Raw genomic sequence first — 24,673 nt, 5'->3', positions numbered from 1 at the left:
CTGTCCACATGACAAGAAAATGCAGCCAATCAATATGGAAACCACATAACGCATGACTTTATGTATTGCTCTTAAAAGGGAAACAGCCGTTAACGTCAGTAACGGGTGTGACCTCCTTTGGTATCAATAAAAGCTACACATCTCCTTCACACGCTGTTTGAGAGATGTCGAATGAACCTCCTGAGAATGTTCTAGTAAGCGTCAACAACACTCCGTTGCAGTTGTAAGTTAGTGGATATACTGGCTGTTGGTGAATTTGTCCTTTCATCTCACACCAGACGTGTTCGAGGGATTTCAGATCTGGGCTTAAAGCTGGCAAATTCACGATCTGGATGTTGTTGTTCTGGAGGAATCTCTTTGTCATGCTTTTTGCGCGTGCTCTTGCGTTACCTTGCTGAAAAACAAGATGACCTCTTTAAGCAAGAAATGGACGAATTACTGGTCTCAACGCTTCGTCGATCTAGTGCTGTGCAGTAATACCCCTACCACGACCTTGCCCATTGTTCTGAGAGGTTACATGTTTAACATGACGTCCCCAGCTTATGGTCCTCTGCCAACGATCTCTCTCCCAAACACAGGGTTCTGAGAATATTTCACCTTGACGACTCCAATTCACTCTCTGCGGTACATCCTCGATATCTCCATAATATACGTTCCGATAAGTCTCCGCTATACCCTGGACGCATCGACGGCTCGGCCCTATCATTTTATTACCTCCCTATGCTGGCTCTGCATTCTCCAGTAGCCAATCAGCTAGGCCGCCGTTATAACCGAGCTTGCCAGTGTCAACAAAGGTACCGGTTGTAACTGCCAAGCTTTGTTCGCAGTGCGAATCAGATTTGGGGGAAATCATGCAGACAAATTCATAGGTCCGAAACATTTAAAAAATGTCTTCAAGGTTTGTTTTGACAAGTTTAATCGGTTAGATAATTTAAAAAGCTAAAGTGAGTTGTGATTGGTTCGCTCTACTTTCCAGTGTAGACACCTGATTGGATAAAACGCAGGCCAAGGGAGGTAATAAATTCATCGGGCTGAGCCGTAGATGCATACAGGGTATAGTGGAGATTTATCTCCACTATACCCTGGAGATATGGAGGATGTCTGCGGTATCGTTACAGTAGTGACTTTAATCTGAGAAGACGATATTCTGCCACTGTCCATTGCGCCAGCTGCGATGGACTGCCTCCCAGTTCAGTCGAGCACGCCTATGTCGTCAAACGTGAACCAACGTATGGTCCAAGGAAATGTAAACCAATCTGAGACGGTAGTGTGGTAGCTGGTATGAAGTGATTTTGCAAATGAGAGGTCACTACGGAGGTCGTCAGCAAACGGTGTTTGTCTGCTGATAGGATTCAAGCAGACTGCAGATGGTTGACTGATGTGTTCCATAATGCTTGGCGACGCATGGAAATGCAAAAGCAGACGTTAAGCAGTCACCGTCCTTGCATCGAAAGAGCAAGAACATCATGCAAAGAATGCAGCTCTCACTTCACGACCTGTCTGTGCAGGGGCAATGATTTCAGAGATGCGTGACATCACGTATGCTGTGTCTCTGGTATACGCTTGTCTTTTTCAAGTTTTTTCGTGAAAAACAGTATTAACGGAATCAATTACAGTCAATATAATGCATAAAGATAAACACCGAGTTAAAAGTTGACATTTTATCACATTTGGTCCCGGACACTACTTCACTGGGAACGGAATGATAGATTAAAGGGGATTATCACGGCCCAGTGGTTTCTTCACACAGGAGTTGGATAAGTGGGAAGATCCCTTTAGAAGTGATACGCATAAAGAAGAGAAGTTTTTAGGGGCGTCAGCTTCAATATGCCAAGCCACCTGTTCCTCTTTTACAAAGACATTTTATATACTGTATATATGGTTGAAGGTGTATTTAATTGTTTTAATAAAATTTAAACAATGCAGCATATTTTAGCCTAGCTCTTCGCTTCTAAAAGACGGGAAATGTACTGACCCGCATGTTCCATTACGCTCCATCCAATTCCCTGCAAAACATTTTGTGATGCATTAAGCCAGAGACTTAATAAATGGATGGAGGAAAATAACGTGCTAGTTGATTAACAGAATGGATTTAGAAATAAGCGCAGTTGTCTAAATAATATATGTACTGTTCTCAGGACAAAACCGACCCTGTCGTTTCTTTCTTGGTGTACGTAAATTCAGGGAGCCTATATAGCCTATTATCCCTGGTAAATCGACACAGAACTGAAGTACTTCAGATCTTATTCAATACCTTCTCAACCAAATGGGATCAACTTTCCGTGTCTCGTCTACGAAGACAGTCTTGCATGTCACGAGTTATCTCCCTTGTTCACAAACTCCCTTTCAACTGCAGTGGGAATAGTGTGAAATATTTCAAAAACATAATTAAAGCGCAAATCAGGACGAACTGATGATGAACCTTCTTTTAAAGGACTGAGCAGCGAACAAATCTGACAAATAGAAATAAATTGAGGATACACTGCACATTTAAGAAAGACAGATCTCACTAAGAGAACCATAGTTTTAGTTAAACTTTGCTGCTCAATACTAACATATTAAAGAAAAGTGTGCCATATATCACACCTGTAACCCCACTGGACGAGCGCCTCTGTCCGTTCTATAGTGTGGTCGAGGACGTTCAACAGTACTTCTGGTAGATATCACTATTATCAATATCTGATTAGAACATGAGTAATTCCATCATGCCGTGTATTTAGAAACCTCACTTCATCAGGAATAAAACTAGGGGCAGTGGGAATAGAATGGTTGAAGTGTTTGAATAATGGAGTAAGAAAGAGCCCTCTGTGTGTGTGTGTGTGCAGAGACCATATAATAGATATTATATGGTCTCTGGTGTGTGTGTGTGTGAGAGAGAGAGAGAGAGAGAGAGAGAGAGAGAGAGAAGGGTGCATATATACAGATAAAAGTAAAATAAATGGCTATATAATCAAATTGGCAATTGGACTTTTAGTAGTCTCTCGTTCCTACCTCATCTGTCAGGAGGTAGGTTACATATATAATGAGATAGATCTCTGGAGGGCACGTTGTACACTGAACAAAAGGAAGAATGATACAGTAATATTATCACGCCATTTACCCTCAATACTGTTCATTCTCATGAGGGGCTTCCTTACACCCTGCAAAGCAGGGACCCTGATGATAAATAGTACACACTTGTACAGTATGGTTCAAAAAAATTGAGAATAGCTAAAGCATTTCATATTATTAAACGAGAACAAATCAGATAAAATTGAATGTATTGTGAAAGTGAACTGACCTTTTCATGTTGTGTAGGTAACAATTTAATATTTTATCAAGTCTCCTTGAGCTTCACGGCACAGTCTAAGACGGGTAGGCATACTTCCTATCAGAGAGGTTAGTGTCTCGTGAGTTATGCTGTCCCAGTATCGGACCACTTCTCTCTTCATGTCTTCAATTTTTGATTCACACATTCCTTCATCATCCCCCAAATGTTCTCAATGGGATTTAAGTCAGGACTATATGCAGGAAATGGTAATGCAGTCACATTTTTCTCCTGAAACCACTGCTTGGCATGTTTTGCGGTGTGTTTAGGATCATTATCTTGCTGCAAAATCCAGTCATTTCCAGTGTAGCGTTGACTCAGATTTCCCTCAAACACACACAGCGGGGTCGTTCCTAATAAGGATATCCCTCCCCATACATGAAACTTTGGGCTGTATTTAGGTCGTCGATACAACGGTGCTGACGCAGACTTTGTCCATATTTTCACATTATTGGGATATACCCATATTGAGCTTTCATCAGTAAAAAACACATTTTCCCAGTCAAAGTTTTCATGTGCCAAACACCACCCAACACGCCTGTCTTTATGTTCTTGTTTCATGAGAGGAGAAGGAATTCCAGTCTTTTTCTCCCATCCAAGATCAATCAAATTTCTTCTAACTGTAGATTTTGATACAACTGTTGATCCCCTTTCTATCATTTCATATCTGATGTTGGAGATGCTTGCCCTTTGCTTTTTAGACGCTAAAATTCCCAGCCGGACGCGATCTGAGAAGTCCAATTTTCTGGGTCTCCCTGCTCCTTTCTGGTGCCCAAAATCCTTTCCCTCTTTAAAATTCTTCCTAATCCTATACACAGTAGAAAGAGGAGTTCCTGTTCTCTCTGCCAATGTATTTACATCATCAATTTCTTGATTACACAACTCCGATTTTTCCAAAAATCAACCTTCTTTTATCTTCAGCAGACATTGTTGACAGTGCTGAGGAAAATGACGTCTGCTACAAATTCAGGGGAGGTAACTCTAATTGTACTATACTCAGTAGGCCAAGATGAGTTACCTCCCTTACACCATTACTTAGTTTTAAGTATCAGTGAATCAGTTGAGGTGTTAGGATAGCTCAAAGTAAGAAGAAAAATTCTCAATAACTATGAACCAGACTATATCTTCTCAGTGAGTCTTGGGAGGAGTGCGGTGTGAGGGAGGTGCTGGAGGAGACGGGGCTGTCACTGAAGGGGGTGCGTTACTGCACAGCAGTAAACGCAGTGAAGAGTGACGAGAATTTTCACTACATTACGCTGTTCGTCAGGGGAGAGGTTGACCTCAGTTACAAGGCAGAACCAGAAAACATGGAGCCAACAAAATGTCTAGGTGAGTCTTGAAGTAGTTTTTCAGGTACCAAAAAAGGAAAGAATGATTTCTGAGATATTGCATACTTATGCATTTATTTGAATAATTTTCATTTGCAATTTACAGGTTGGGAATGGGTGGAATGGGACAAGTTTCCTCCCTTAGAAAGCCTCTTCTGTCCTCTGCAAGTGCTCCGAGACCAAAACTACAATTTGTTTCAAGAAAGATGATTTTGAGACACAGTGGCCCTCCAGTCAGACAGAATCCCCCACAGCTAAGTCTCTGTTCCACCTATGAAGCAAGTACTATGAATATATATAGGATTTATTTGATACTGTTTGTGACATTTTAATAAAACTACTATAACTGTATATTCTTCCATTATGACTTGTATGTGGGTAGATGTATCATGGTTGTTTTAGGCTGTGGATCATGGAAAGTGTTTGGCAAAAGTGACATTGTTTATATCATGTTTACAGTAACACCAGTATGAGGTCGTAATAAGGCACACACAGGCAGCTTTTAAAGGTATGTACAAAGAGAGGAAAGTCACAGCATCGACCAAAACCCATTACTTTTCTCGTCTACATATGTGGATAGATATTCCAACATATTATGTAACAATCTCTGGAATGCACAGTCCTTATGGCTTTGAAGGGTAGATTTGATAGTACGTCAATGAGGCTTCACAGAGATACCTCTGTTGGGTGTGTCATCAGTGCCGGCTACAATAGACACCATTCTCAAGGTAGCTCATTCACATCACCTGACATCTTGCTCTGTCGCATTCAGTGACACATGTTCGCTTATTTTGAATATAAAACCGTAATGCCACAAGATATTACGTCTTGATTATTCGCCCAAACAGATTCCATCCTGACAGAGAGCATTGAAAACTACATGGATGGATCATACTGATTCAAGCAATTAATTATTATTGAATGTATTTTGGACTGTGGAAACGCAGTGCTGAGGGGGTTGACTGCCGACTTTGTGTGCTGGTGATAGGTGCCTGTTGCTGGAGTGGAGGATGATAAATGATGTTTAATTGTGGTTTTCAATGCCTCATTGGGGTAGCTGATGGTTTCAGTCTTTCATACGTCTATGCTCATCAGATCTTGAATATCTTTGTGGAAAAGAAGGAACAAGATATCTCTGCAAGCTTGTAAGATGTTTGCTTAATTACAACCAAATTGCATTTATGTACACCAAACTTTATTTTCTTCAACAAGAACAAACTGTACAAGAACAATATGCATGGTTACTACAACATGTTATCAGTTTAAGAAACATGAGTAGTTGCTGATCACAGAGATGCAAGAGAGGCTCGATGTCAGAATGTCAACTCGAGATACAATCAAAAACTCAAGATGCAGGGGAGACTGAATGTCAACTAGATATTGTCAACAACTCAAAATAGAGGAGAGGTTGGATGTCAGAATGTCAACTAAATATTGTCAACAACTAAAAATGAGGCGAGGTTGGATGTCAAAATGTGAACTAGATATTGTCAATATTCAAAATGAAGGAGAGGACTGATGTCAGAATGTCAACAAGATATTGTCAACAGCTCAAAATGAAGGGGAGGCTGGATGTCAGAATGTCAACTAGATATTGTCAACAGCTCAAAATGAAGGGAAGGCTGGATATCAGAATGTCAGCTAGATATTGTCAACAGCTCAAAATGAAGGGAAGGCAGGATATCAGAATGTCAGCTAGATATTGTCAACAGCTCAAAATGAAGGGAAGGCCGGATATCAGAATGTCAGCTAGATATTGTCAACAACTCAAAAAGAAGAGGAGTCTGGATATCAGAACGTCAACTAGATGTTGTCAATAACTCGAAATCACAGGATTCTTGAATTTACCCACAAGAGTGTGACAAGTACATAATTAAAAAACAACTTGTATTTTTTTAGATAGGATTTGATGTCAAACCTTTTGCTACATGGTGGAACTACACCTGTATTATGAGAAAATGTACAATAAACCTACATTAGCCAGAAGCTTCCAGAATTAGTACAACAAACCACACCATATGAATACTCTTAAGTGTCTTATTCAAACCAAATTTATTCTTTGACAATTCATTTCATAATAAACTCATAATTATTCACAACATAACACATGAAACAATTTCTTTAGTATAAACACACACAAAATGGGATTAACAATATGTCCAAAAGATTTTAAGTGAAGAATCATCAAAACAAAGTCAAAATGGTATTGATACAAATGATAAGAAGTCCATTTTGATCCGTTCAACTTTTGAAACATATACCCCATTACATGTATGCAGAATTTCTCACTGTGTATCTATTGTCTCGCTGTACATAGTGTACCTACATTGAGGCAACTATTTAACAGAATGTTCACAAGCCATAAAACACTTCAACAAATACACTTCACATTGAACCACACAATGCCATGTATACAAACACAGAACAGTTTTGATCCTATTATGAAAACTTACCATGATTCTCACCAAGGATGGCAGGAAACATGATCTCATCTATTTTGACAAATTTAAGATGTAACTGACGTCAGTCAACTTCCCAAACAAAGTTATTAATGATGAATCATCAGAATTATTTTTGAATATGCTGTCACTCACCCCAACAACATGGTATACAATGGCAACAAAAGGCTTGAGCTTGGAATACTGTCAGCGAGGGTCAGGTATACACAAACATATCCCTAAATCACATGGCATATAGTTAAGTTCCACAATACTTTCTACAGTGAACTTTTGTAATGTTTCAACCGTCTTCTGCCATTCACAGACACACATACATATAATGTACAACTAAAGGTTATAGTCAGATGTCAACATGTGGTAGTATGCAGAATGCCTCACTGAATATCAAAACAAAATAAAGGTATAACCTTTCTTATAACATAATGCAACAATACTGAACACCTCATTTGATTACCTGTTTCATTAGGCACATTATAATTAGTGCATGACTCAATGATGGAACCAAGAACGTTGAGATATCTCTGTTGGCCATCACAATCAACAGACATACTCGGCTACCACTTCTCTTGACCATAAATACATTTTGGCAATCACTGCTTGATATAAAAACTAAAGTTATTCATTTGGAATAAATGAGAATAGAGAATACAAATATTTCTGCCATTACCACTTCTTTAAACAATACACTATTTTGTCTATCACTGTTGATTATGAAAACCTTCCCTGGTACAATACACATTTTCTTGACTGGTCTTCGTCAGTGCTTGTATGTACACCAATGTCTAACTGGTTAAATCTACTTTTTTTTTTTTTTTTTTTTGCACATTTTGTGTTTGATATATCTTAATGTGAAAATGGTCAAATTAGTCAAAATATTACAACTATATCATCTATAACAAAGTGACAGAATTCTGTCCTGGTGTGTCCAGTTAAGTTACATCCTCCAACATTGACAACCAATAGCAAAATGATAATCTAACCTCAGTCACAAATTTCAATATATTTCCACCTACCATTGTATTGCAAGAATTTATCACAATTTCAAAAGACCATAATTTGAAATGTTTCACAAAGCACTGACTACCTGAAGCAGCCACTGAGGGCATTGGCACTGATACATTTACCCTTTACATAACAAAACAAACACAAAGGTCCATATACAAGGAGCTGTTCATAAATATAGAAAATCATCTCAAATGTAACAACACAAAGATATTCTCAAGTCAAAATGACTGAATTCACTAAAATGCTTCTATCAAAGATTAAATATGAAGCAGTTCCCCTGCATTGTGTAACAAGTTTTGTAATATGACAGAACAGAAGTTTAATATTATTAGAACAAGACATGTGATAGTTTCTGTGTTGTACATTTCCCCAACTCTAACTTCATAATATTTCTACAAATGTCATACCTATACTTCTGTTAAATATACGAAGTCATGGTAATAATATCTTCAAATTTGGAATATCAACAAAAGCATGGAACAGAACTTATTGGTGCCATGCATATTGGTTATTATGGAGAGGCAACTTTGTGGTATCAAAGCAAACAAACTCACTCAAACTAACTTTAAGCATATATATAGAAACACTGGAAAAAGAAATAAAATATTAACAATCTGCAGGTAAAAAGACCCTGGTTCAGTATATCGCAGTGAAGAAATTCATTCTTCAAGGAACTGAGCTTTAGAAGAATGTAAAAAGCAGAGTTATTGTTCATAATACTGGGACACTGTCAATACTCCAACATCATCTATTGTGAAAATGCGGACGAGAGGCTCCTTTCTCTATCAATCCTGAGTTGTTGGTTGCCTACCACAAGGCATAGAGTTCTATAGCATCATTAAGACTCTTCAACAACTGCTTTTGTACAGTTATCTCTTTGTACAGTTATCTCTCTGTACATCTCAAGGATTTAGTATCAGCTGTAGACAAAGGCATGGTTTTCTCTCATTTCCAACTGCCGTAGTCTCATTGTATTAGATGCACCACGTATCCGTTGTGACTTGGTTGAGCGATGGCTGGCAGGATTCTCGGTCACAGAATGGTTGGAACTGATTCTACTGAGGCCGCTTCCTGGTGATGATGTTGACACAACCATTTCAGGTCGAACAAGTTCTGGGCGTTGGACAACTGGCGCTGGCGCCGACACCACAGAGAGACCATGTGATGGAGGGGCCGGGCCAAATCGTGGAAGCGGGAGATCTGAAACAACACACCATTACATAATAAAAGAGACTACTGTTATATCTGTCATGGTCAACTTAAGTAGTTAAGCCATTTAGGAAATACACAAAAGGCCTACATCATCATCATCATCATCATCATCATCTTCATCATCATCATCTTAAAAATCAAGTAATTTAGGTTTCAGCGCATGATTTCAACTTAACATTTATTTAACAGAGGAGTTTTAAAAAGATACTTTAGCATCTCACTCATTAAATATTACATGAAATTTAATGTTACTTAGTTATTGTCCTTGTCAAGATAAGCTGTTTTGAGGAATGCATGACAGAGACGTTGTCTATCCCTGTAGTAATGTGTGCATTATTTAATCTACATGCTGTGTCACGGCTACTACAATATGACTGAATAGTGAAGCAGGAGTAGGATTTACGATTGCTAGGTTACGGAACTACAAAGACAAGAAAAGTACAGTTTTGAAAACTGAAAGAAAACTATTGCAGAGAGTTATTTAATCATATATTATAATGTTATTGAGTTCAATACCTATACTGTGAAAACAACTCCATAACAGACATACAGGATGTTAGCTCACAAAACATCATGCAAAACCAGTGACGAAATCTGTAGAAGGAGCCCAACTGAGGGTAAATAGTCTTGTTAATATATCACTATACATGTCCCACACTTACACTAAGCATTATGAGATTGCATACACAATATTATATACACGAAAATATTTCAGACATGCACATATCAAATTTAGAAGTTAAAGCATACAGCAGTATATAACGTTAGGTAAAGCACAGCATGTAAATTCTTTATTGGCTGCGTCACATACTGCCGTGGTGTCTGCCATCATAGAGACGTGTATTGTATTAGATGATAAGGATCTGTACTGCAGAAATCTAACACCCCTGGGTAGAGGACTCTAATTGTCATTTACACAAAGAATGAATCAAAACAATATCTGATTGTTGAATACACATTGAAAAAAGTATCACAACACTCATGATTTCTAACCCCTATTTAGCCATTTATATTCATTTATTCTGTTTGTTTGTATGATTATTTTTACACTTCAGGAGCACCATACATTGATGAAATTATATGAGTGCCCATGTCATACTATGTTTACAACACAAGTATCTAAATGTTGGTATTTCCTGACCGAGACTGAGGGATAAACCAACATTAAGGCACAAATGTCGCAAATATAGTATGACATGGGCACAAATATGGTCTTCTGTTTCTTACTTCAGTCATCGTATTGAGGAAAACAAACTGAGACCTACTTCCAAACCTTAGGCTGGCTACCCAGCGTCACCACTGTGATGGTGTAGAACTCAACATCAGAGAAGAATTATGACATCATAGCATTTTTTCATGATGGCATGTCACCTTGACAAAATAATATTTTGACCTTGGGCATCACATGAAAAATATGAACCCTGCTGTTTTTGGCCTCACTGGTAATAAATTTACTTTAGATATGGATGTGAGTATCATGTGCAATATATATACTCATCATTAAGCAAATATCAAGCTTCAGTAAACTGTTCTTACATCGAAAAAGCTTGGATACTGAACTGATTGAGCAGGAACTATGATGTCTCCTTAATTAACATCTGCATTCTGTCTATCCAGCAGAACTGTCCAAAATCGAATGAATTTGGTCAGGTACAGAGCCAGACGACCTATCAGATGTCTGTTGTTATCTCCAGGACACAAGGAAGCATTGTCAGCTTGGTGACAAGTTTTTCATTCTTTGCTGATTTCTTTCTTTCAATAAGATTTGACATTTAATTACTCCTTGATGGTCACTATACTCAGACAGCATGTTAAACTGAGGTCTGGATATGTTTCATCACTATAGCTAGTAACATAGAAATATGGGGTGTTGTGATACTTTTTTCCATGTGTATATTTGGAATATTTGGTAATCTTCAATAGAGAAAACAAAACAGTAATGAACAAATTCTTTTCAATGAGCTCAAACAACAATATGAAATAGTGTTGGTAATTTGTACAGTAAAATATAAGGACTAGATTGAAGGAGCAACAACAGTACTGCAGACTATGTTGTAATGTACAGGTGATGTCTTGTTGTTTATGAACATGTAATTGCTGGTATTTCCCCAAAGTCTTAAAATTAGAAGTTGAATTTATGTGGGGAACCAAAATTGGACTTTTTATGGAAACAACATTGGAACAAATGTTTACTCAAAGTATATATTTGAATGACAAGTCAGAGGCTTACTTCCCTCATCATGCAATTCATTTAAAGACAAAAACTAGCCAATACCCATGTTAGTATCCTGTGGGTCTTGTCAGACACAGACAGACAGACAGACAGACAGACAGAGACAGCAGCTATACTGAGAACAACTTTGAACACATGAGGTAAATGCAATATACATGTGTGCACTGCATGAAGCTTACTCTCAGATACACACTGACCACGATAACTGGCCTACCTATCAGATATTCCCAGCTTTTCTGCCCTAGAGTAATGATAATACATTTGTAGTGCTGTAACTACAGGTAACATTGAAAATTTAGCACATAGATCTTTACAAAAAGTTACAGTCTTGTAGGAATATTATTTTGTACGATAATCGTCTTGCAAGTAGAAAATTGTGTACAATAATGGTCTCGTAGATATAACATTCTCTACAGAAATAGCCCATTTCATAGATCATTCTCTACAATAACAGACCAAAATGTGGGAATTCTCTACAATTACAGACAAAAATGTGGTAATTCTCTACAATAACAGACAAGAATGTGGTAATTCTCTAGAATAACAGACTAGATGTTGGTAATTCTCTACGATAACAGACCAGAATGTGGTAATTCTCTACAATAACAGACTAGATGTTGGTAATTTTCTACAATAGCAGACCAGAATGTGGGAATTCTCTAAAATAACAGACAAGAATGTTGGTAATTCTCTACAATAACAGACAAGAATGTTGGTAATATTCTACAATAGCAGACCAGAATGTGGGAATTCTCTAAAATAACAGACAAGAATGTTGGTAATTCTCTACAATAACAGACAAGAATGTTGGTAATATTCTACAATAACAGACAAGAATGTTGGTAATTCTCTACAATAACAGACAAGAATGTTGGTAATATTCTACAATAACAGACAAGAATGTTGGTAATTCTCTACAATAACAGACAAGAATGTTGGTAATATTCTACAATAACAGACAAGAATGTTGGTAATTCTCTACAATAACAGACAAGAATGTTGGTAATATTCTACAATAATGCCGAAGATGAAACTTTATGATGATGATGTCATCCACCAAATCCTATGAGAAAATGCCTAATTTATGGCTTTATCTTGAAGCTCCTGTATAAAAGCATGAACTGCTGCCACTATGCATAGCCTATGGGATTCATGAACTTCCTACCCAGTGTCTTTAGTATGTCTTTTCAGTGGCCACATTGGTTTTACGCTTTGGTGAAAACCTCTTAACTTAAAAGGAACAAAGGTCGAAATGAATAAGAACTTCAAAACAAAATGGAAGTAGGCGATTTAATAAAGTTAATATTCCAGGGCTTGACTTGGGTGTGAAACTTCACATCATGCAATGCAATCTCTATATAAATCCTCAAGCACTCTCACATTATGCCATGCGATCTCAAGCACTGTCAGCAGCTGCGTAATTTGTTTCTGAGTTAAAACACATATTAGAAAAAGGTCACTTTAAAACGTGTTTCTATTTACACATGATGACAAAAAAAAGAGCATTTTCTGACAACACTTTTCAGAAAAATCACATCATCCATTTATAACTTCTTCCAAAGACGTTGCCTGAAAGCTGTTTGTTATCCAACACTATGTAACACCCTGAGGTGTTTATCCATCATCATGTAACACCTTGAGGTATTATCCACCACTATGTAACACCCTGAGGTATTATCCACCACTATGTAACACCCTGAGGTATTTATCCATCATCATGTAACACCCTGAGATATTTAACCATCATCATGTAACACCCTGAGGTATTATCCACCACTATGTAACACCCTGAGGTATTATCCACCACTATGTAACACCCTGCGGTATTTATCCACCACGAAGTAACACCCAGAGGTATTATCCACTACTATGTAACACTCTGAGGTATTTATCCATCATCATGTCACACCCAGAGGTATTAGCCACCACTATGTAACACCATGACGTATTTTCCACCACTATGTAACACCCTGCGGTATTTATCCACTACTATGTAACACCCTGAGGTATTATCCACCACTATGTAACACTCTGAGGTATTATCCACCACTGTGTAACACCCTGAGGTAATATCCACCACTATGTAACACCCTGAGGTATTATCCACCACTATGTAACACCCTGCTGTATTTATCCAGCACGAAGTAACACCCTGAGGTATTATGCACCACTATGTAACACCCTGAGGTATTATCCACCACTATGTAACACTCTGAGGTATTTATCCATCATCATGTCACATCCGGAGGTAATATCCACCACTATGTAACACCCTGAGGTATTATCCACCACTATGTAACACCCTGCAGTATTTATCCACCACTATGTAACACCCTGAGGTATTATCCACCACTATGTAACACCCTGTGGTATTTATCCACCACGAAGTAACACCTTGAGGTATTATCCACCACTATGTAACATCCTGAGGTATTATCCAGCACTATGTGACACCTTGAGGTATTCATCCACCACTGTCTAACACCCTGAGGTATTATCCACCACTATGTAACCTCCTGAGGTATTATCCACCACTATGTAACACCCTGAGGTATTATCCACCACTATGTAACACCCTGAGGTATTATCCACCACTATGTAACACCCTGAGGTATTTATTCATCATCATGTAACACCCTGAGGTATTATCCACCACTATGTAACATCCTGAGGTATTAGGCACCGCTATGTAACACCATGACGTATTTATGCATCATCATGTAACGCCCTGAGGTATTATCCACCACTGTGTAACACCCTGAGGTATTATCCACTACTATGTAACACCCTGAGGTATTATCCACCACTATGTAACACCCTGAGGTATTATCCACCACTATGTAACACCCTGAGGTATTATCCACCACTATGTAACACCCTGAGGTATTATCCACCACTATGTAACATCCTGAGGTATTTATCTATCATCATGTAACACCCTGCGCTATTTATCCATCATCATGTAACACCCTGAGGTATTATCCACCACTATGTAACACCCTGAGGTATTATCCACCACTATGTAACACCCTGAGGTAATATCCACCACTATGTAACACCCTGAGGTAATATCCACCACTATGTAACACCCGGAGGTATTATCCACCACTATGTAACATCCTGAGGTATTTATCTATCATCATGTAACACCCTGCGCTATTTATCCATCATCATGTAACACCCTGAGGTATTATCCACCACTATGTAACACCCTGAGGTATTATCCACCACTATGTAACACCCTGAGGTAATATCCACCACTATGTAACACCCTGAGGTAATATCCACCACTATGTAACACCCTGAGGTATTATCCACCACTATGTAACACCCGGAGGTATTATCCACCACTATGTAACACCCTGAGGTATTATCCACCACTATGTAACACCCTGTGGTATTTATCCACCACGAAGTAACACCTTGAGGTATTATCCACCACTATGTAACATCCTGAGGTATTATCCAGCACTATGTGACACCTTGAGGTATTCATCCACCACTGTCTAACACCCTGAGGTATTATCCACCACTATGTAACCTCCTGAGGTATTATCCACCACTATGTAACACCCTGAGGTATTATCCACCACTATGTAACACCCTGAGGTATTATCCACCACTATGTAACACCCGGAGGTATTTATTCATCATCATGTAACACCCTGAGGTATTTATCCATCATCATGTAACACCCTGAGGTATTATCCACCACTATGTAACATCCTGAGGTATTAGGCACCGCTATGTAACACCATGACGTATTTATGCATCATCATGTAACGCCCTGAGGTATTATCCACCACTGTGTAACACCCTGAGGTATTATCCACTACTATGTAACACCCTGAGGTATTATCCACCACTATGTAACACCCTGAGGTATTATCCACCACTATGTAACACCCTGAGGTATTATCCACCACTATGTAACACCCTGAGGTATTATCCACCACTATGTAACACCCTGAGGTAATATCCACCACTATGTAACACCCTGCGGTATTATCCACCACTATGTAACACCCTGAGGTATTATCCACCACTATGTAACACCCTGAGGTATTCATCCACCACTATGTAACACCCGGAGGTATTATCCACCACTATGTAACACCCTGAGGTATTATCCACCACTATGTAACACCCTGAGGTATTATCCACCACTATGTAACACCCGGAGGTATTTATTCATCATCATGTAACACCCTGAGGTATTTATCCATCATCATGTAACACCCTGAGGTACTTATCCATCATCATGTAACACCCTGAGGTATTATCCACCACTATGTAACACCCTGAGGTATTATCCACCACTATGTAACACCCTGAGGTACTTATCCATCATCATGTAACACCCTGAGGTATTATCCACCACTATGTAACACCTTGCGGTATTTATCCACCACCAAACCCAGCTACACATCCACCACCACACTAGGTATCACCTCAATGCATAGAAACAACTGCATGCATGCCACCACCCAGCAAAACACAGCACGCCACCATACCTGGGTCTCTTCTCCCATGTGCACTGAGTATTCGAGCCTTCTGTGTGGGTGTGGTTGTGTCAGACCGCCACTCTGTCTGACCACTACTCCGAGCCAGCAGCCGATTCCGCTCTGCCTCAGTCTCCACCATGCTACTGCGGTAGTCTGTCTCTGGCACAATGGTGGCTGGTCCACTCCTGTTGGCAGCCATAGGTTTCCGAGACAGTTGCCTTCTCTGGTAACAAAGTAAAGACATTTTTCTAATACTGCTACAAGTAAACCTTCATCAACCTTAAACAGAACTTCAATTAATCAAATTCTACATTTTACAGTATATCTATGAATATCATTAAGAAAAATGAATTGGACGATTTTTCTTAAAAAATATTACATAATGAAGACACTTAAAATGGAAGAATGACAACGATATGACAGGCCCTATTGAAATAACATCAGTTTTCATGTACATATAAATACACACATATGCTCATAAACAACACACTTGATAGTGAGGCTGTCAACAAATGAATTAAAATCCAATGCCTGAAAGAAGCCAATCACGTTGATTATAGTGAGTGAGCCAAGCTTGACTGATAGGTGCAGTGAGAGGAGTTAATCACACAGACGAATGAATGAGGAGACATGTTCACAAGAGCTTGACAATGGGGCACCATACCACCTAGACACACCTGTGTCATGGCAACCATATGATGTGTTGCCCACATTTTGAGACAGACTCAAAGTAAACAATGACAGATGGACAGAAAGATGAGTAATTCAACAGATATTCTGCAGACCTTCTACTCGAAGATCAGTAAATCTAATCTACAAAAGAAAACTAAAGAAAACATATTATCATGCCCTTATCAAAAGTGGTCAATAAAGTGAGTTTTAGTCAATGATGTTACAACGGTACACAATGACATAAAATCAGTTATTCGTGGATTGCTTTTAACAAGAATGAACTCTTGACTAATCTAACCAAAGCACAGGTTGAATCATAAGGTTCTACAAGTAGTTATGATGAAGTGGTATACAGTGTTCTCAGGTCTACAAAAATTAAGATGGGTGTTACTTGTGTGATACAATGCGTGCATATCTATATTTTGCCATGCATCCATGCTGCGCAGGTCTATTCAATATCCATCAATGAAGCTAGCTACAAGCCTTGTGCTGGAAGCCCATCAACATCTAGCTTGTGACACAAATCACTTACCTGAAAAGCTGGCACCGTTCTCTCATTCACGTTGGCTAAACTGGCGTTTTTGCCCTGCCATCGTGTTCCATAATTAGGCTGAGTGGACAAATGAGTATAGGGTAAGGTATTCGGTCCTATTGGTCTAGTCAAGTAGGTAGGGGGCGGTATGATAGGATGTGGGGTCGAGGCCATGGCCAGGAGGGGGAAGGAGGTTGCTAGAAAGCTAGTGGGACTTGATGCAAAGATGGACTGAGATGTCACAACAGGTTGAGGAGGCACAAGGTTAGAAGTGAGAGTGGAAGAATGTTTAGGAGAGTAAGAGTGAAAGTGGTGACTATTGTCATGCAAGTTAATTTTGGTGTTGTTGTGTGTTAGAGATTCGCCGTTCCCTCCACTTGTCTGAAAGTTAGAACAGAGTCAATCCCTTCAACACCAGTGACACACACGAGCCACAACATACAATGTCAGTAGCACCCTTAGCTCCACACACAAATACACAAGTCATCACCGTGGTTACAAAGGGTCTAGCACTGTCACATGATTGAATTTTCACAAGACTGAGGATTTTGAAAAACATTCTTAAAACTTTAGCATCACTTTCTCTTTGAAAGTGTGTGACTGAAGGTACATGTTACTTTTAGATACTCCAGTGATTTATAACACTATCAAATTAGTAACTCTTTCTTGTGGAGATGTATATTTTTTTGTAGGCTTGATTCATTATTACAACATCATCTTCAAGTTTTGCTTAGCAGACATGTAAGATAGATTCAGTTAATCCTGTTATCAGATAGTTATTTGAACACCAAATCCTGATATTATGGCAGAATTATATTAAACATAGCATACAACCATGGTGCCCAAAACAAAAGAAAAGGTCAAAGTAGACAAGTAACAGTTCATTTGTATTATCTGTCACCTGTGAACCCTACAAACTCCATCAGAAATGCATGCTAAGGCCAACAACAATGAAAAGCTCTGAACACACATATATTTATTTTTTTTTATCTTGATAACATGTATTCCTGTTATTGACCATATGAGTTATGATGACCAAACCATTTGCAATACTTTAAGCAAGAGATCCACCTTTTCCATTAAAGCTGTTTAGTATTTTCACATATAAAATAAAGAACGTTATCGGGACATGAACTTTAAAGGTATTTGGTATGAGGAAAATGAACTGGTCATAGGAAATGGTCAAGGGTAAATTAGGTTGATTGACAATTCAATACTACAACAAACAAAAGAAATAGATTAACAAGACAAGATACAAACATTAAACTGTCACATTACTTTAGCACTAAGACAAAAAACAAATTGAAATTAAAGTAAAACAGTTAGATTTTATTAACATTTCTACTTCGTTACACTAAAATGATTACATAAATAAGATTTTGGTTTGGATATTAACAGATAAACATTTTACCAGTCCACTAAGATTTACTCTATGTTAAGAACTACTGAGGGAATTACCTTTAACTAATCCAAACAATGTCAGACAGAAGGAACTACAAACAAACATGTAAGTACTTCTATATGAGAAAGAATAAAGCTAGCAAGGCAAAATACTTAATATTTTCCACAGCTCCATGCACCTAGCTGTTCAAAGGCCTGTTTGGTAACATTAATGCTGTCTCACACACGCCACCAATCACTGCTCAGCAATCCCAGCAAACCAAGCCTTCAGTAAACCACCACCTGGGTCAGCCAAACCACTGGTCAGGGAGGCTGTCACTACCACACCACAGAATCCACAATGGAAAGCCCAAACAACATAGCGGTATCTTTGATAAATCTTGAATTAAACTGTTTTGGTTTTCTTGAGGTTTGATACTGTCTTACTGAAGGCCAGTTTCCTTCTGAAAATCTTAAACTGAGTTTGGGTATTTCTGTGAAAGAAAACTTCTTCCCAGTCAGTTAAGTCTACCATCTATCTCATCGTTAGAGTGAAAGGATATTTCTGTTAACAACATCAGCACCAAGTCCAGATGCAATGGATGGCACAGTTCACTTTGGCCCAATTAACCATTCTGTCTTCCACCTTGTGTCAAAAAATACACACTGACCAACAGAGAGCTAAAACATTTTTCTGATTAAAAATTATTGAAAAACCTGTGCACCAAAATATATTTGGTACAGTAATTTGACCTCATAATGTGTATGAACTATATCATATTTTAAAAATACATATCACTTACACTGCTTTTGTCACCTTCGTTTACCTCTCTAAATTTCCTGGCATTTACAGACAATTATTCCATCTGTAAACTATCACTCTTGGGACCCTGGCTTTTCAAACTCTCTCTGTATGTGAACAAACTCAACTGATAACCATAAAACAATATTCTGGATTCTGCAGTCACTGCAAAACTTATATATACTGAAGGTAATTGACACACAAATGACACATCCCTCTGGTTAAGGAAGCAGTTACAATCAAGTCTACACAGGCAGGAGCCTTCTCCTCCCACTGCACTGTCAGTAGCCATAGGACTCACTGCATATATACACTTGTCTACACCACAAACCACCATTGTCTACCAACCTCACTGTCAACATTACTGGCTTCAGCTGCCTCCTGCTCAGTATCAAAGTCGTGTGTGAGGAGAAGCTTATTCTCTGCAGTACTGTATGACAGCCGCACATGCGGGAACTGTCGTGTGATGTCTTTAGGATTGCGGGTGTAAACCATCCCCGGCACCCCTGGGTTACAGTGTGGATAGTTGGCGGTTCTGTGGCTGGCTCTATCATACTTTAGACTGACACTATCGTTAGACAGTACGTGGTTGGCACCAAAGTATCTATCCAGCAGTTTTTTATAATACTGCCTGTCTTTGGCTCGGATAGGAGGTGGGCGACCACTCATGTAGGGGTCCATGTGTCGGCCAGGGAGTGGCCATCGATGACTGTCCTAGTGATTACACAGTGCAAGAAAAAGCAGATTAGACACAGCCAGTGAAACTGGACAGCCATCAAACATGGAGTTTGGATGAGGGACTCATGCCAACAAACTATCTCATGAAAAACATACACAAGCTGTGTATCCATCTTAAACTAATGTGAGGAAAGTGAAAGGAATTTGTTTTGTTTAGAACAGATTAACAAGACACAGGCCTCATGTGACATTGTTGTCAATGGACTCAATCTTTTTTCAGGGTAGTTTACATCCATATTTACAACCAGATAATTCATGATCTAGTTATATATTAGCATCAGCTTCTTCATATATGTTTGATGGCTGTACATGTCAGTTTGCATTTAGTGGAATTAAACTGCACATTCAAAATCAATGTGAAAAAGGAATATCTACAGACAAAACTCATAGTGATCCTAACAACTAGAACACTTCTATTCACATCTACAAAATGATACAAAAAATATACTAGGCTGACAAGTAGAAACCTAAAATGATTTGTGCATGCAAGTGCATATAAAGCAGAGTGATGTGCAAGGCAGTGATGGTGCAAACAGCTTGGTCAGCATGCAACTTAAAACAATGGGGCATATGGGGGAGGATGGGGCACTGAAAGCATACACAATCACATAGGAAGTAGTCCATTGTATCTACTTCACCAGAAATCATATCAAATTGTTGCTTTCTAAGTCATTTCTTCAACTGTACTATTCAAAAGTTATTAAAGGACACCTGATTCATTCACATCTATCCTGCCAATCTATCACACTAGAAACATTATCTTCAGTATTATGAATAAATGTGGTTTTCCTCAACAAGTAGTACATTTATCTACAGTTTTGTCACTACCAGAGTACTGCTTAATTATGTTATGGACTTAGCATTCCATAAATTTAGTTATAATTTTACTTTCATTCTATTCACTTTCATAAATGAATTTGCATTTCACATACTGAAAACAAAAACATTATCAGGCAGTAAATAAAATGCTTTTGACGAATATTGCTTCCTCAGCATTGGGTGGTCGTTTTTGGTCAGACTTAGTTGACACATGTCATTGTATCCCAGTTGTGTAGATCGAAGCTCATGCAGTTAATCACTGGATTGTCTGGTCCAGACTTGATCATTTGCAGACTGCCGCCATATAGCTGGAATATTGCTGAGTGCGGCATAAAACTACACTCACTCACTCATTGCTTCCTATTCCAGAAACCACCTGCATATACAATGTGACATGCTTCTATTCATACTGTTTTGACATCTACATTGATGTAGTTTCCAACCTAAGAAAATATATAATCATAAATAGGTGGTATTTAACATACCTACAAAAATGCACACATAGCATGAATTAATCCGTCACAAATATGCACTGTACATAACCATCAGTTACATAAGTACTGTGAAGCCTGTTTTTTGTATTGGCTAGGTAATTAGGTGTGCAGGTCAGCAGACTCTTGCCAGCTAAATAACACTCTTTGGCAAAGAGCCAACAAGAACTCTAGATTGTCACCCATGTCTGATAAAGCCAATCACACATACAATTTACAATCACAGTCTGACACTTATACTCTAAATCTGGAAGAGTTTCATGGAACAGTGTATTTATTTTCAAATACCTATGCATCATGCTGCTTAAAGAGTGTATGCAACTGGCAAGTCCCACATGGATATCATTAAGCACACATATGTGGTGATACCTAGGTCACTCATACAATCTGGCAAATGAGAAGAATACCTTCCTGCAGAGAATATGTCCAAATTGCCAAAAACTCAACCCTTGTTATGCACTATGATTTGTTTCAGTTGTATAAGATCAGATAAACTGGTTAGTATGCAACAGTTATGGGAACGTTACCTACACAGAAATCTCTACGAAAAGTTCAAGTTAAGTGCATACATAAATCCTGGTCTGTTAATGTCATGCATCTGTTAGCTGAATACACTCGGTTTATACTGACCACAGGAGGGGGTAGAGGTCTGGGATCCGCCTTCATCACCCCCATGGTACCAGGGGTACAGTGGAGAAGACGGTACACATGTTCCACGATGCCGAGGCCGCGGACGAGGTTGTCCCGCTGCAGCAGTCCACTGATTCTCTCCAGCTCCTCCTCCTCCCTGATCTCCATGGGTTTGGACGTGTCGATGACCTCCTCCTGCTGCAGTCTGCTGTCACTGCCCTGAACACAGACATGTTCACAGCCATGTACAGCTTTAAAACTGACGTCACAGATGCTCAAAAAATTCTCTAACAGTTTTCTTTAGTCCACGTTAACATTTATCAAAATCTAACAAATTTTCCATACGGGGGTTTAACATCATTCAATTATTTTCATATATATACTGGGTGATTTCATCTTTTACATAGCGAACTTTGAACGACTATAAAGGCAACTGATAACCATATCTCTTCCAAACAACTTAAATCTGGATCCTTATGAACAAGTGTACAGATCTGATCATTGCTAATATAGAGTAACAGAGTTATCATCATTATAGTGACAGCATCACTTTGTGCTTGTGGAACAAGATGTTTTCTTGATAGCAATCCATTCAAAACTTATACGATATATCACATACTTTCAAATGCAGACCAGACCAAAAACAACTGCTCTGTATTACCTAAACACTCTTCTTACACCCTCCATCCCCCCCAGGATATAAGACTTTAGGCCTTAACGGCTAAACATAAGACACATGCATTCCCACGCATGACAGGACTGCCGCTCACATATGACATACCTCTAAATCTGTTTTAGAAGAGCTCAGTTTGCGTGTTGGCATGGTGGATCTACGTAACGTGCGACGTTTCCGACTGGTTGGGGACTCCGGCCTAAGTACACTGCCATCTTTCTTCTTCCCTCCCTTGATCATTGACTCCATCTTCTCCTTCTTCCTGATGATCTCTTCTCGCTGTTGTCTGTAACACAATAAGGAGGACTCAAACTCTTGAATCACAGCACCATTACTGAAACGCAACAAATGCAGCAGCATCAGACAGATGACGTTTCCTACCTGGCCAGCTCAGCTCGAGCCCTGAATGCTGCCGTCTCCTGGAAGAGGGTGCCACTGCTGTGGAAGAACTTGTCATACTTGTCACAACCTGGCCCAGGATAGATCCTCCGGAAGTTGCCCATATGAGAGTTCTCATAGCGTTCTTGCTGCTCAATAAACTGGGCCTGAGCCTGCTCAAGCTCTTCCCTGAAGAACACAAAAGGAATGTTGCAGGAAGCAAGGAAGTCCTTCATGTCTGATGGGAACAGGGCCCACAAATCTCATACATTAAGCATCAAACCATCAAAGCTCTGAACGTTTCATGTCCATTATACATGTTTCAGGTCCATTATGATATGTATCAACTGTGCCAGTCCATAGAATGAGCAAGTGAGTGAGTCTAGTTTTACGCTTCACACAGCAGTATTCCAGTTATATGGCAGTGGTCTGTAGATAATCAAGTGTGGACCAGAAAATCTAGTGATCAACACTATGAGCATCGATCTTTACAACTGGGAACCGATGATGTGTCAACCAAGTCAGCAAACCTGACCACCCAATCCCGTTAGTTGCCCTTTATGACAAGCATAATCGCTTTTAGTGGCAGGCATATGGAACTGAATAGAAGACATCAGACAATTTGATTGGAATGGTTTTAAAAAATGGCATTCAAAATTTTGCACTTAAATTGGGAAAAACATTTTTAGTGAGTGTGCATGTGTGCATGCTCTTCTAGTAATCCTGAGTAATTCAGGTGTGTTTTAGTGGTGCAGTTTCTTAACATTACACTCTATAAAGACAAAGTATGCTGACCCGTCCTGGTTTTACTGCCATTGTGCTGAGCCCCAGGAAGTACCATGATGCAAGACTGAGGTTAAGGCCGTAATGATGACTCCTGCATGAGGTTGGGTGCAATACAAATATGAGAGTCTGTGCTGATTCACTCACTTGGTTTCCTTCTTGGTGTATTTGCCCAACAGCCTGTCCTTGATCTTTTTCTTCTCCTCCTCGATGCAGCGCCTCCGGTCACACGCCCCACAGTTGATTAGGTTGAGTGTGTCATACACAAGAGTGCCCTTGATCTCTCGGTCAAGATCTGCATCAGTGGTGAAGCTAGGAGAGTGATTTACCTGAAGTGTGAAAGGTCAATAATATTGGTACATAAAAATCATACCTTATGCTCGGTGTTAAGTCTATTAATTGCTCCTAAACTATGACAGCTTATAAGAAATCAAAAGAGTTCAATACAGATATTATACTGTTAAAAACAGGGCAAGTTTCAAACTGGTGATAACAATAATAACTCACTCAATTATTTGTTCTACACTTGTTAATACTTGTAGCACAAAGAAGGCTTGGTTTCACAGGGCCTTCCTTATACCCTGTGCCTATTTGCACCAACCTATCTTAGTACTACATCTATCTTAATCAACGTCAGTGTATGGGATTTACAATCATTGCAGAGCTAAGATGGCTTTGAGGAAGTGGGTCCTGGACAAATGCCAATGAGGACAGTCTTATGGTGTG

The 24,673-nt window shown here is 39.0% G+C and overlaps 2 protein-coding genes across 3 annotated transcripts in view; one reads left to right on the top strand and one right to left on the bottom strand.

The window, feature by feature from the left end:
• The window catches only part of LOC137279082 (uncharacterized), an 82,405-nt gene that overhangs the window by 22,990 nt on the left and 34,742 nt on the right, over nt 1-24,673 (top strand). Inside the window, exons 7-8 of the mRNA XM_067811559.1 lie at nt 4,440-4,636; nt 4,742-4,857. Of these exons, the coding sequence (XP_067667660.1) occupies nt 4,440-4,636; nt 4,742-4,845 (301 nt within the window). The 3' untranslated portion in view covers nt 4,846-4,857. The remainder of the gene's footprint in view (nt 1-4,439; nt 4,637-4,741; nt 4,858-24,673) is intronic.
• LOC137278577 (tubulin polyglutamylase ttll6-like) overlaps nt 7,895-24,673 on the bottom strand; it is a 44,284-nt gene continuing 27,505 nt past the window's right edge. The window contains exons 12-19 of one of the 2 annotated variants that reach the window (XM_067811033.1): nt 24,095-24,276; nt 23,168-23,353; nt 22,895-23,072; nt 22,114-22,332; nt 17,254-17,634; nt 16,059-16,272; nt 11,759-11,785; nt 7,895-9,299 (exon numbers count right to left, since the gene is read on the bottom strand). In XM_067811033.1, the coding sequence (XP_067667134.1) occupies nt 9,016-9,299; nt 11,759-11,785; nt 16,059-16,272; nt 17,254-17,634; nt 22,114-22,332; nt 22,895-23,072; nt 23,168-23,353; nt 24,095-24,276 (1,671 nt within the window). In that variant the 3' untranslated portion in view covers nt 7,895-9,015. The remainder of the gene's footprint in view (nt 9,300-11,758; nt 11,786-16,058; nt 16,273-17,253; nt 17,635-22,113; nt 22,333-22,894; nt 23,073-23,167; nt 23,354-24,094; nt 24,277-24,673) is intronic. The other variant, XM_067811034.1, reaches the window with a different exon arrangement.

The sequence above is a fragment of the Haliotis asinina genome, chromosome 3, assembly GCF_037392515.1.
Source record: "Haliotis asinina isolate JCU_RB_2024 chromosome 3, JCU_Hal_asi_v2, whole genome shotgun sequence".
NCBI lineage: Eukaryota > Metazoa > Mollusca > Gastropoda > Lepetellida > Haliotidae > Haliotis > Haliotis asinina.
The sequence above is the reverse complement of the archived record's forward strand: the minus strand, read 5'-3'. Positions and strand labels throughout refer to the sequence as shown.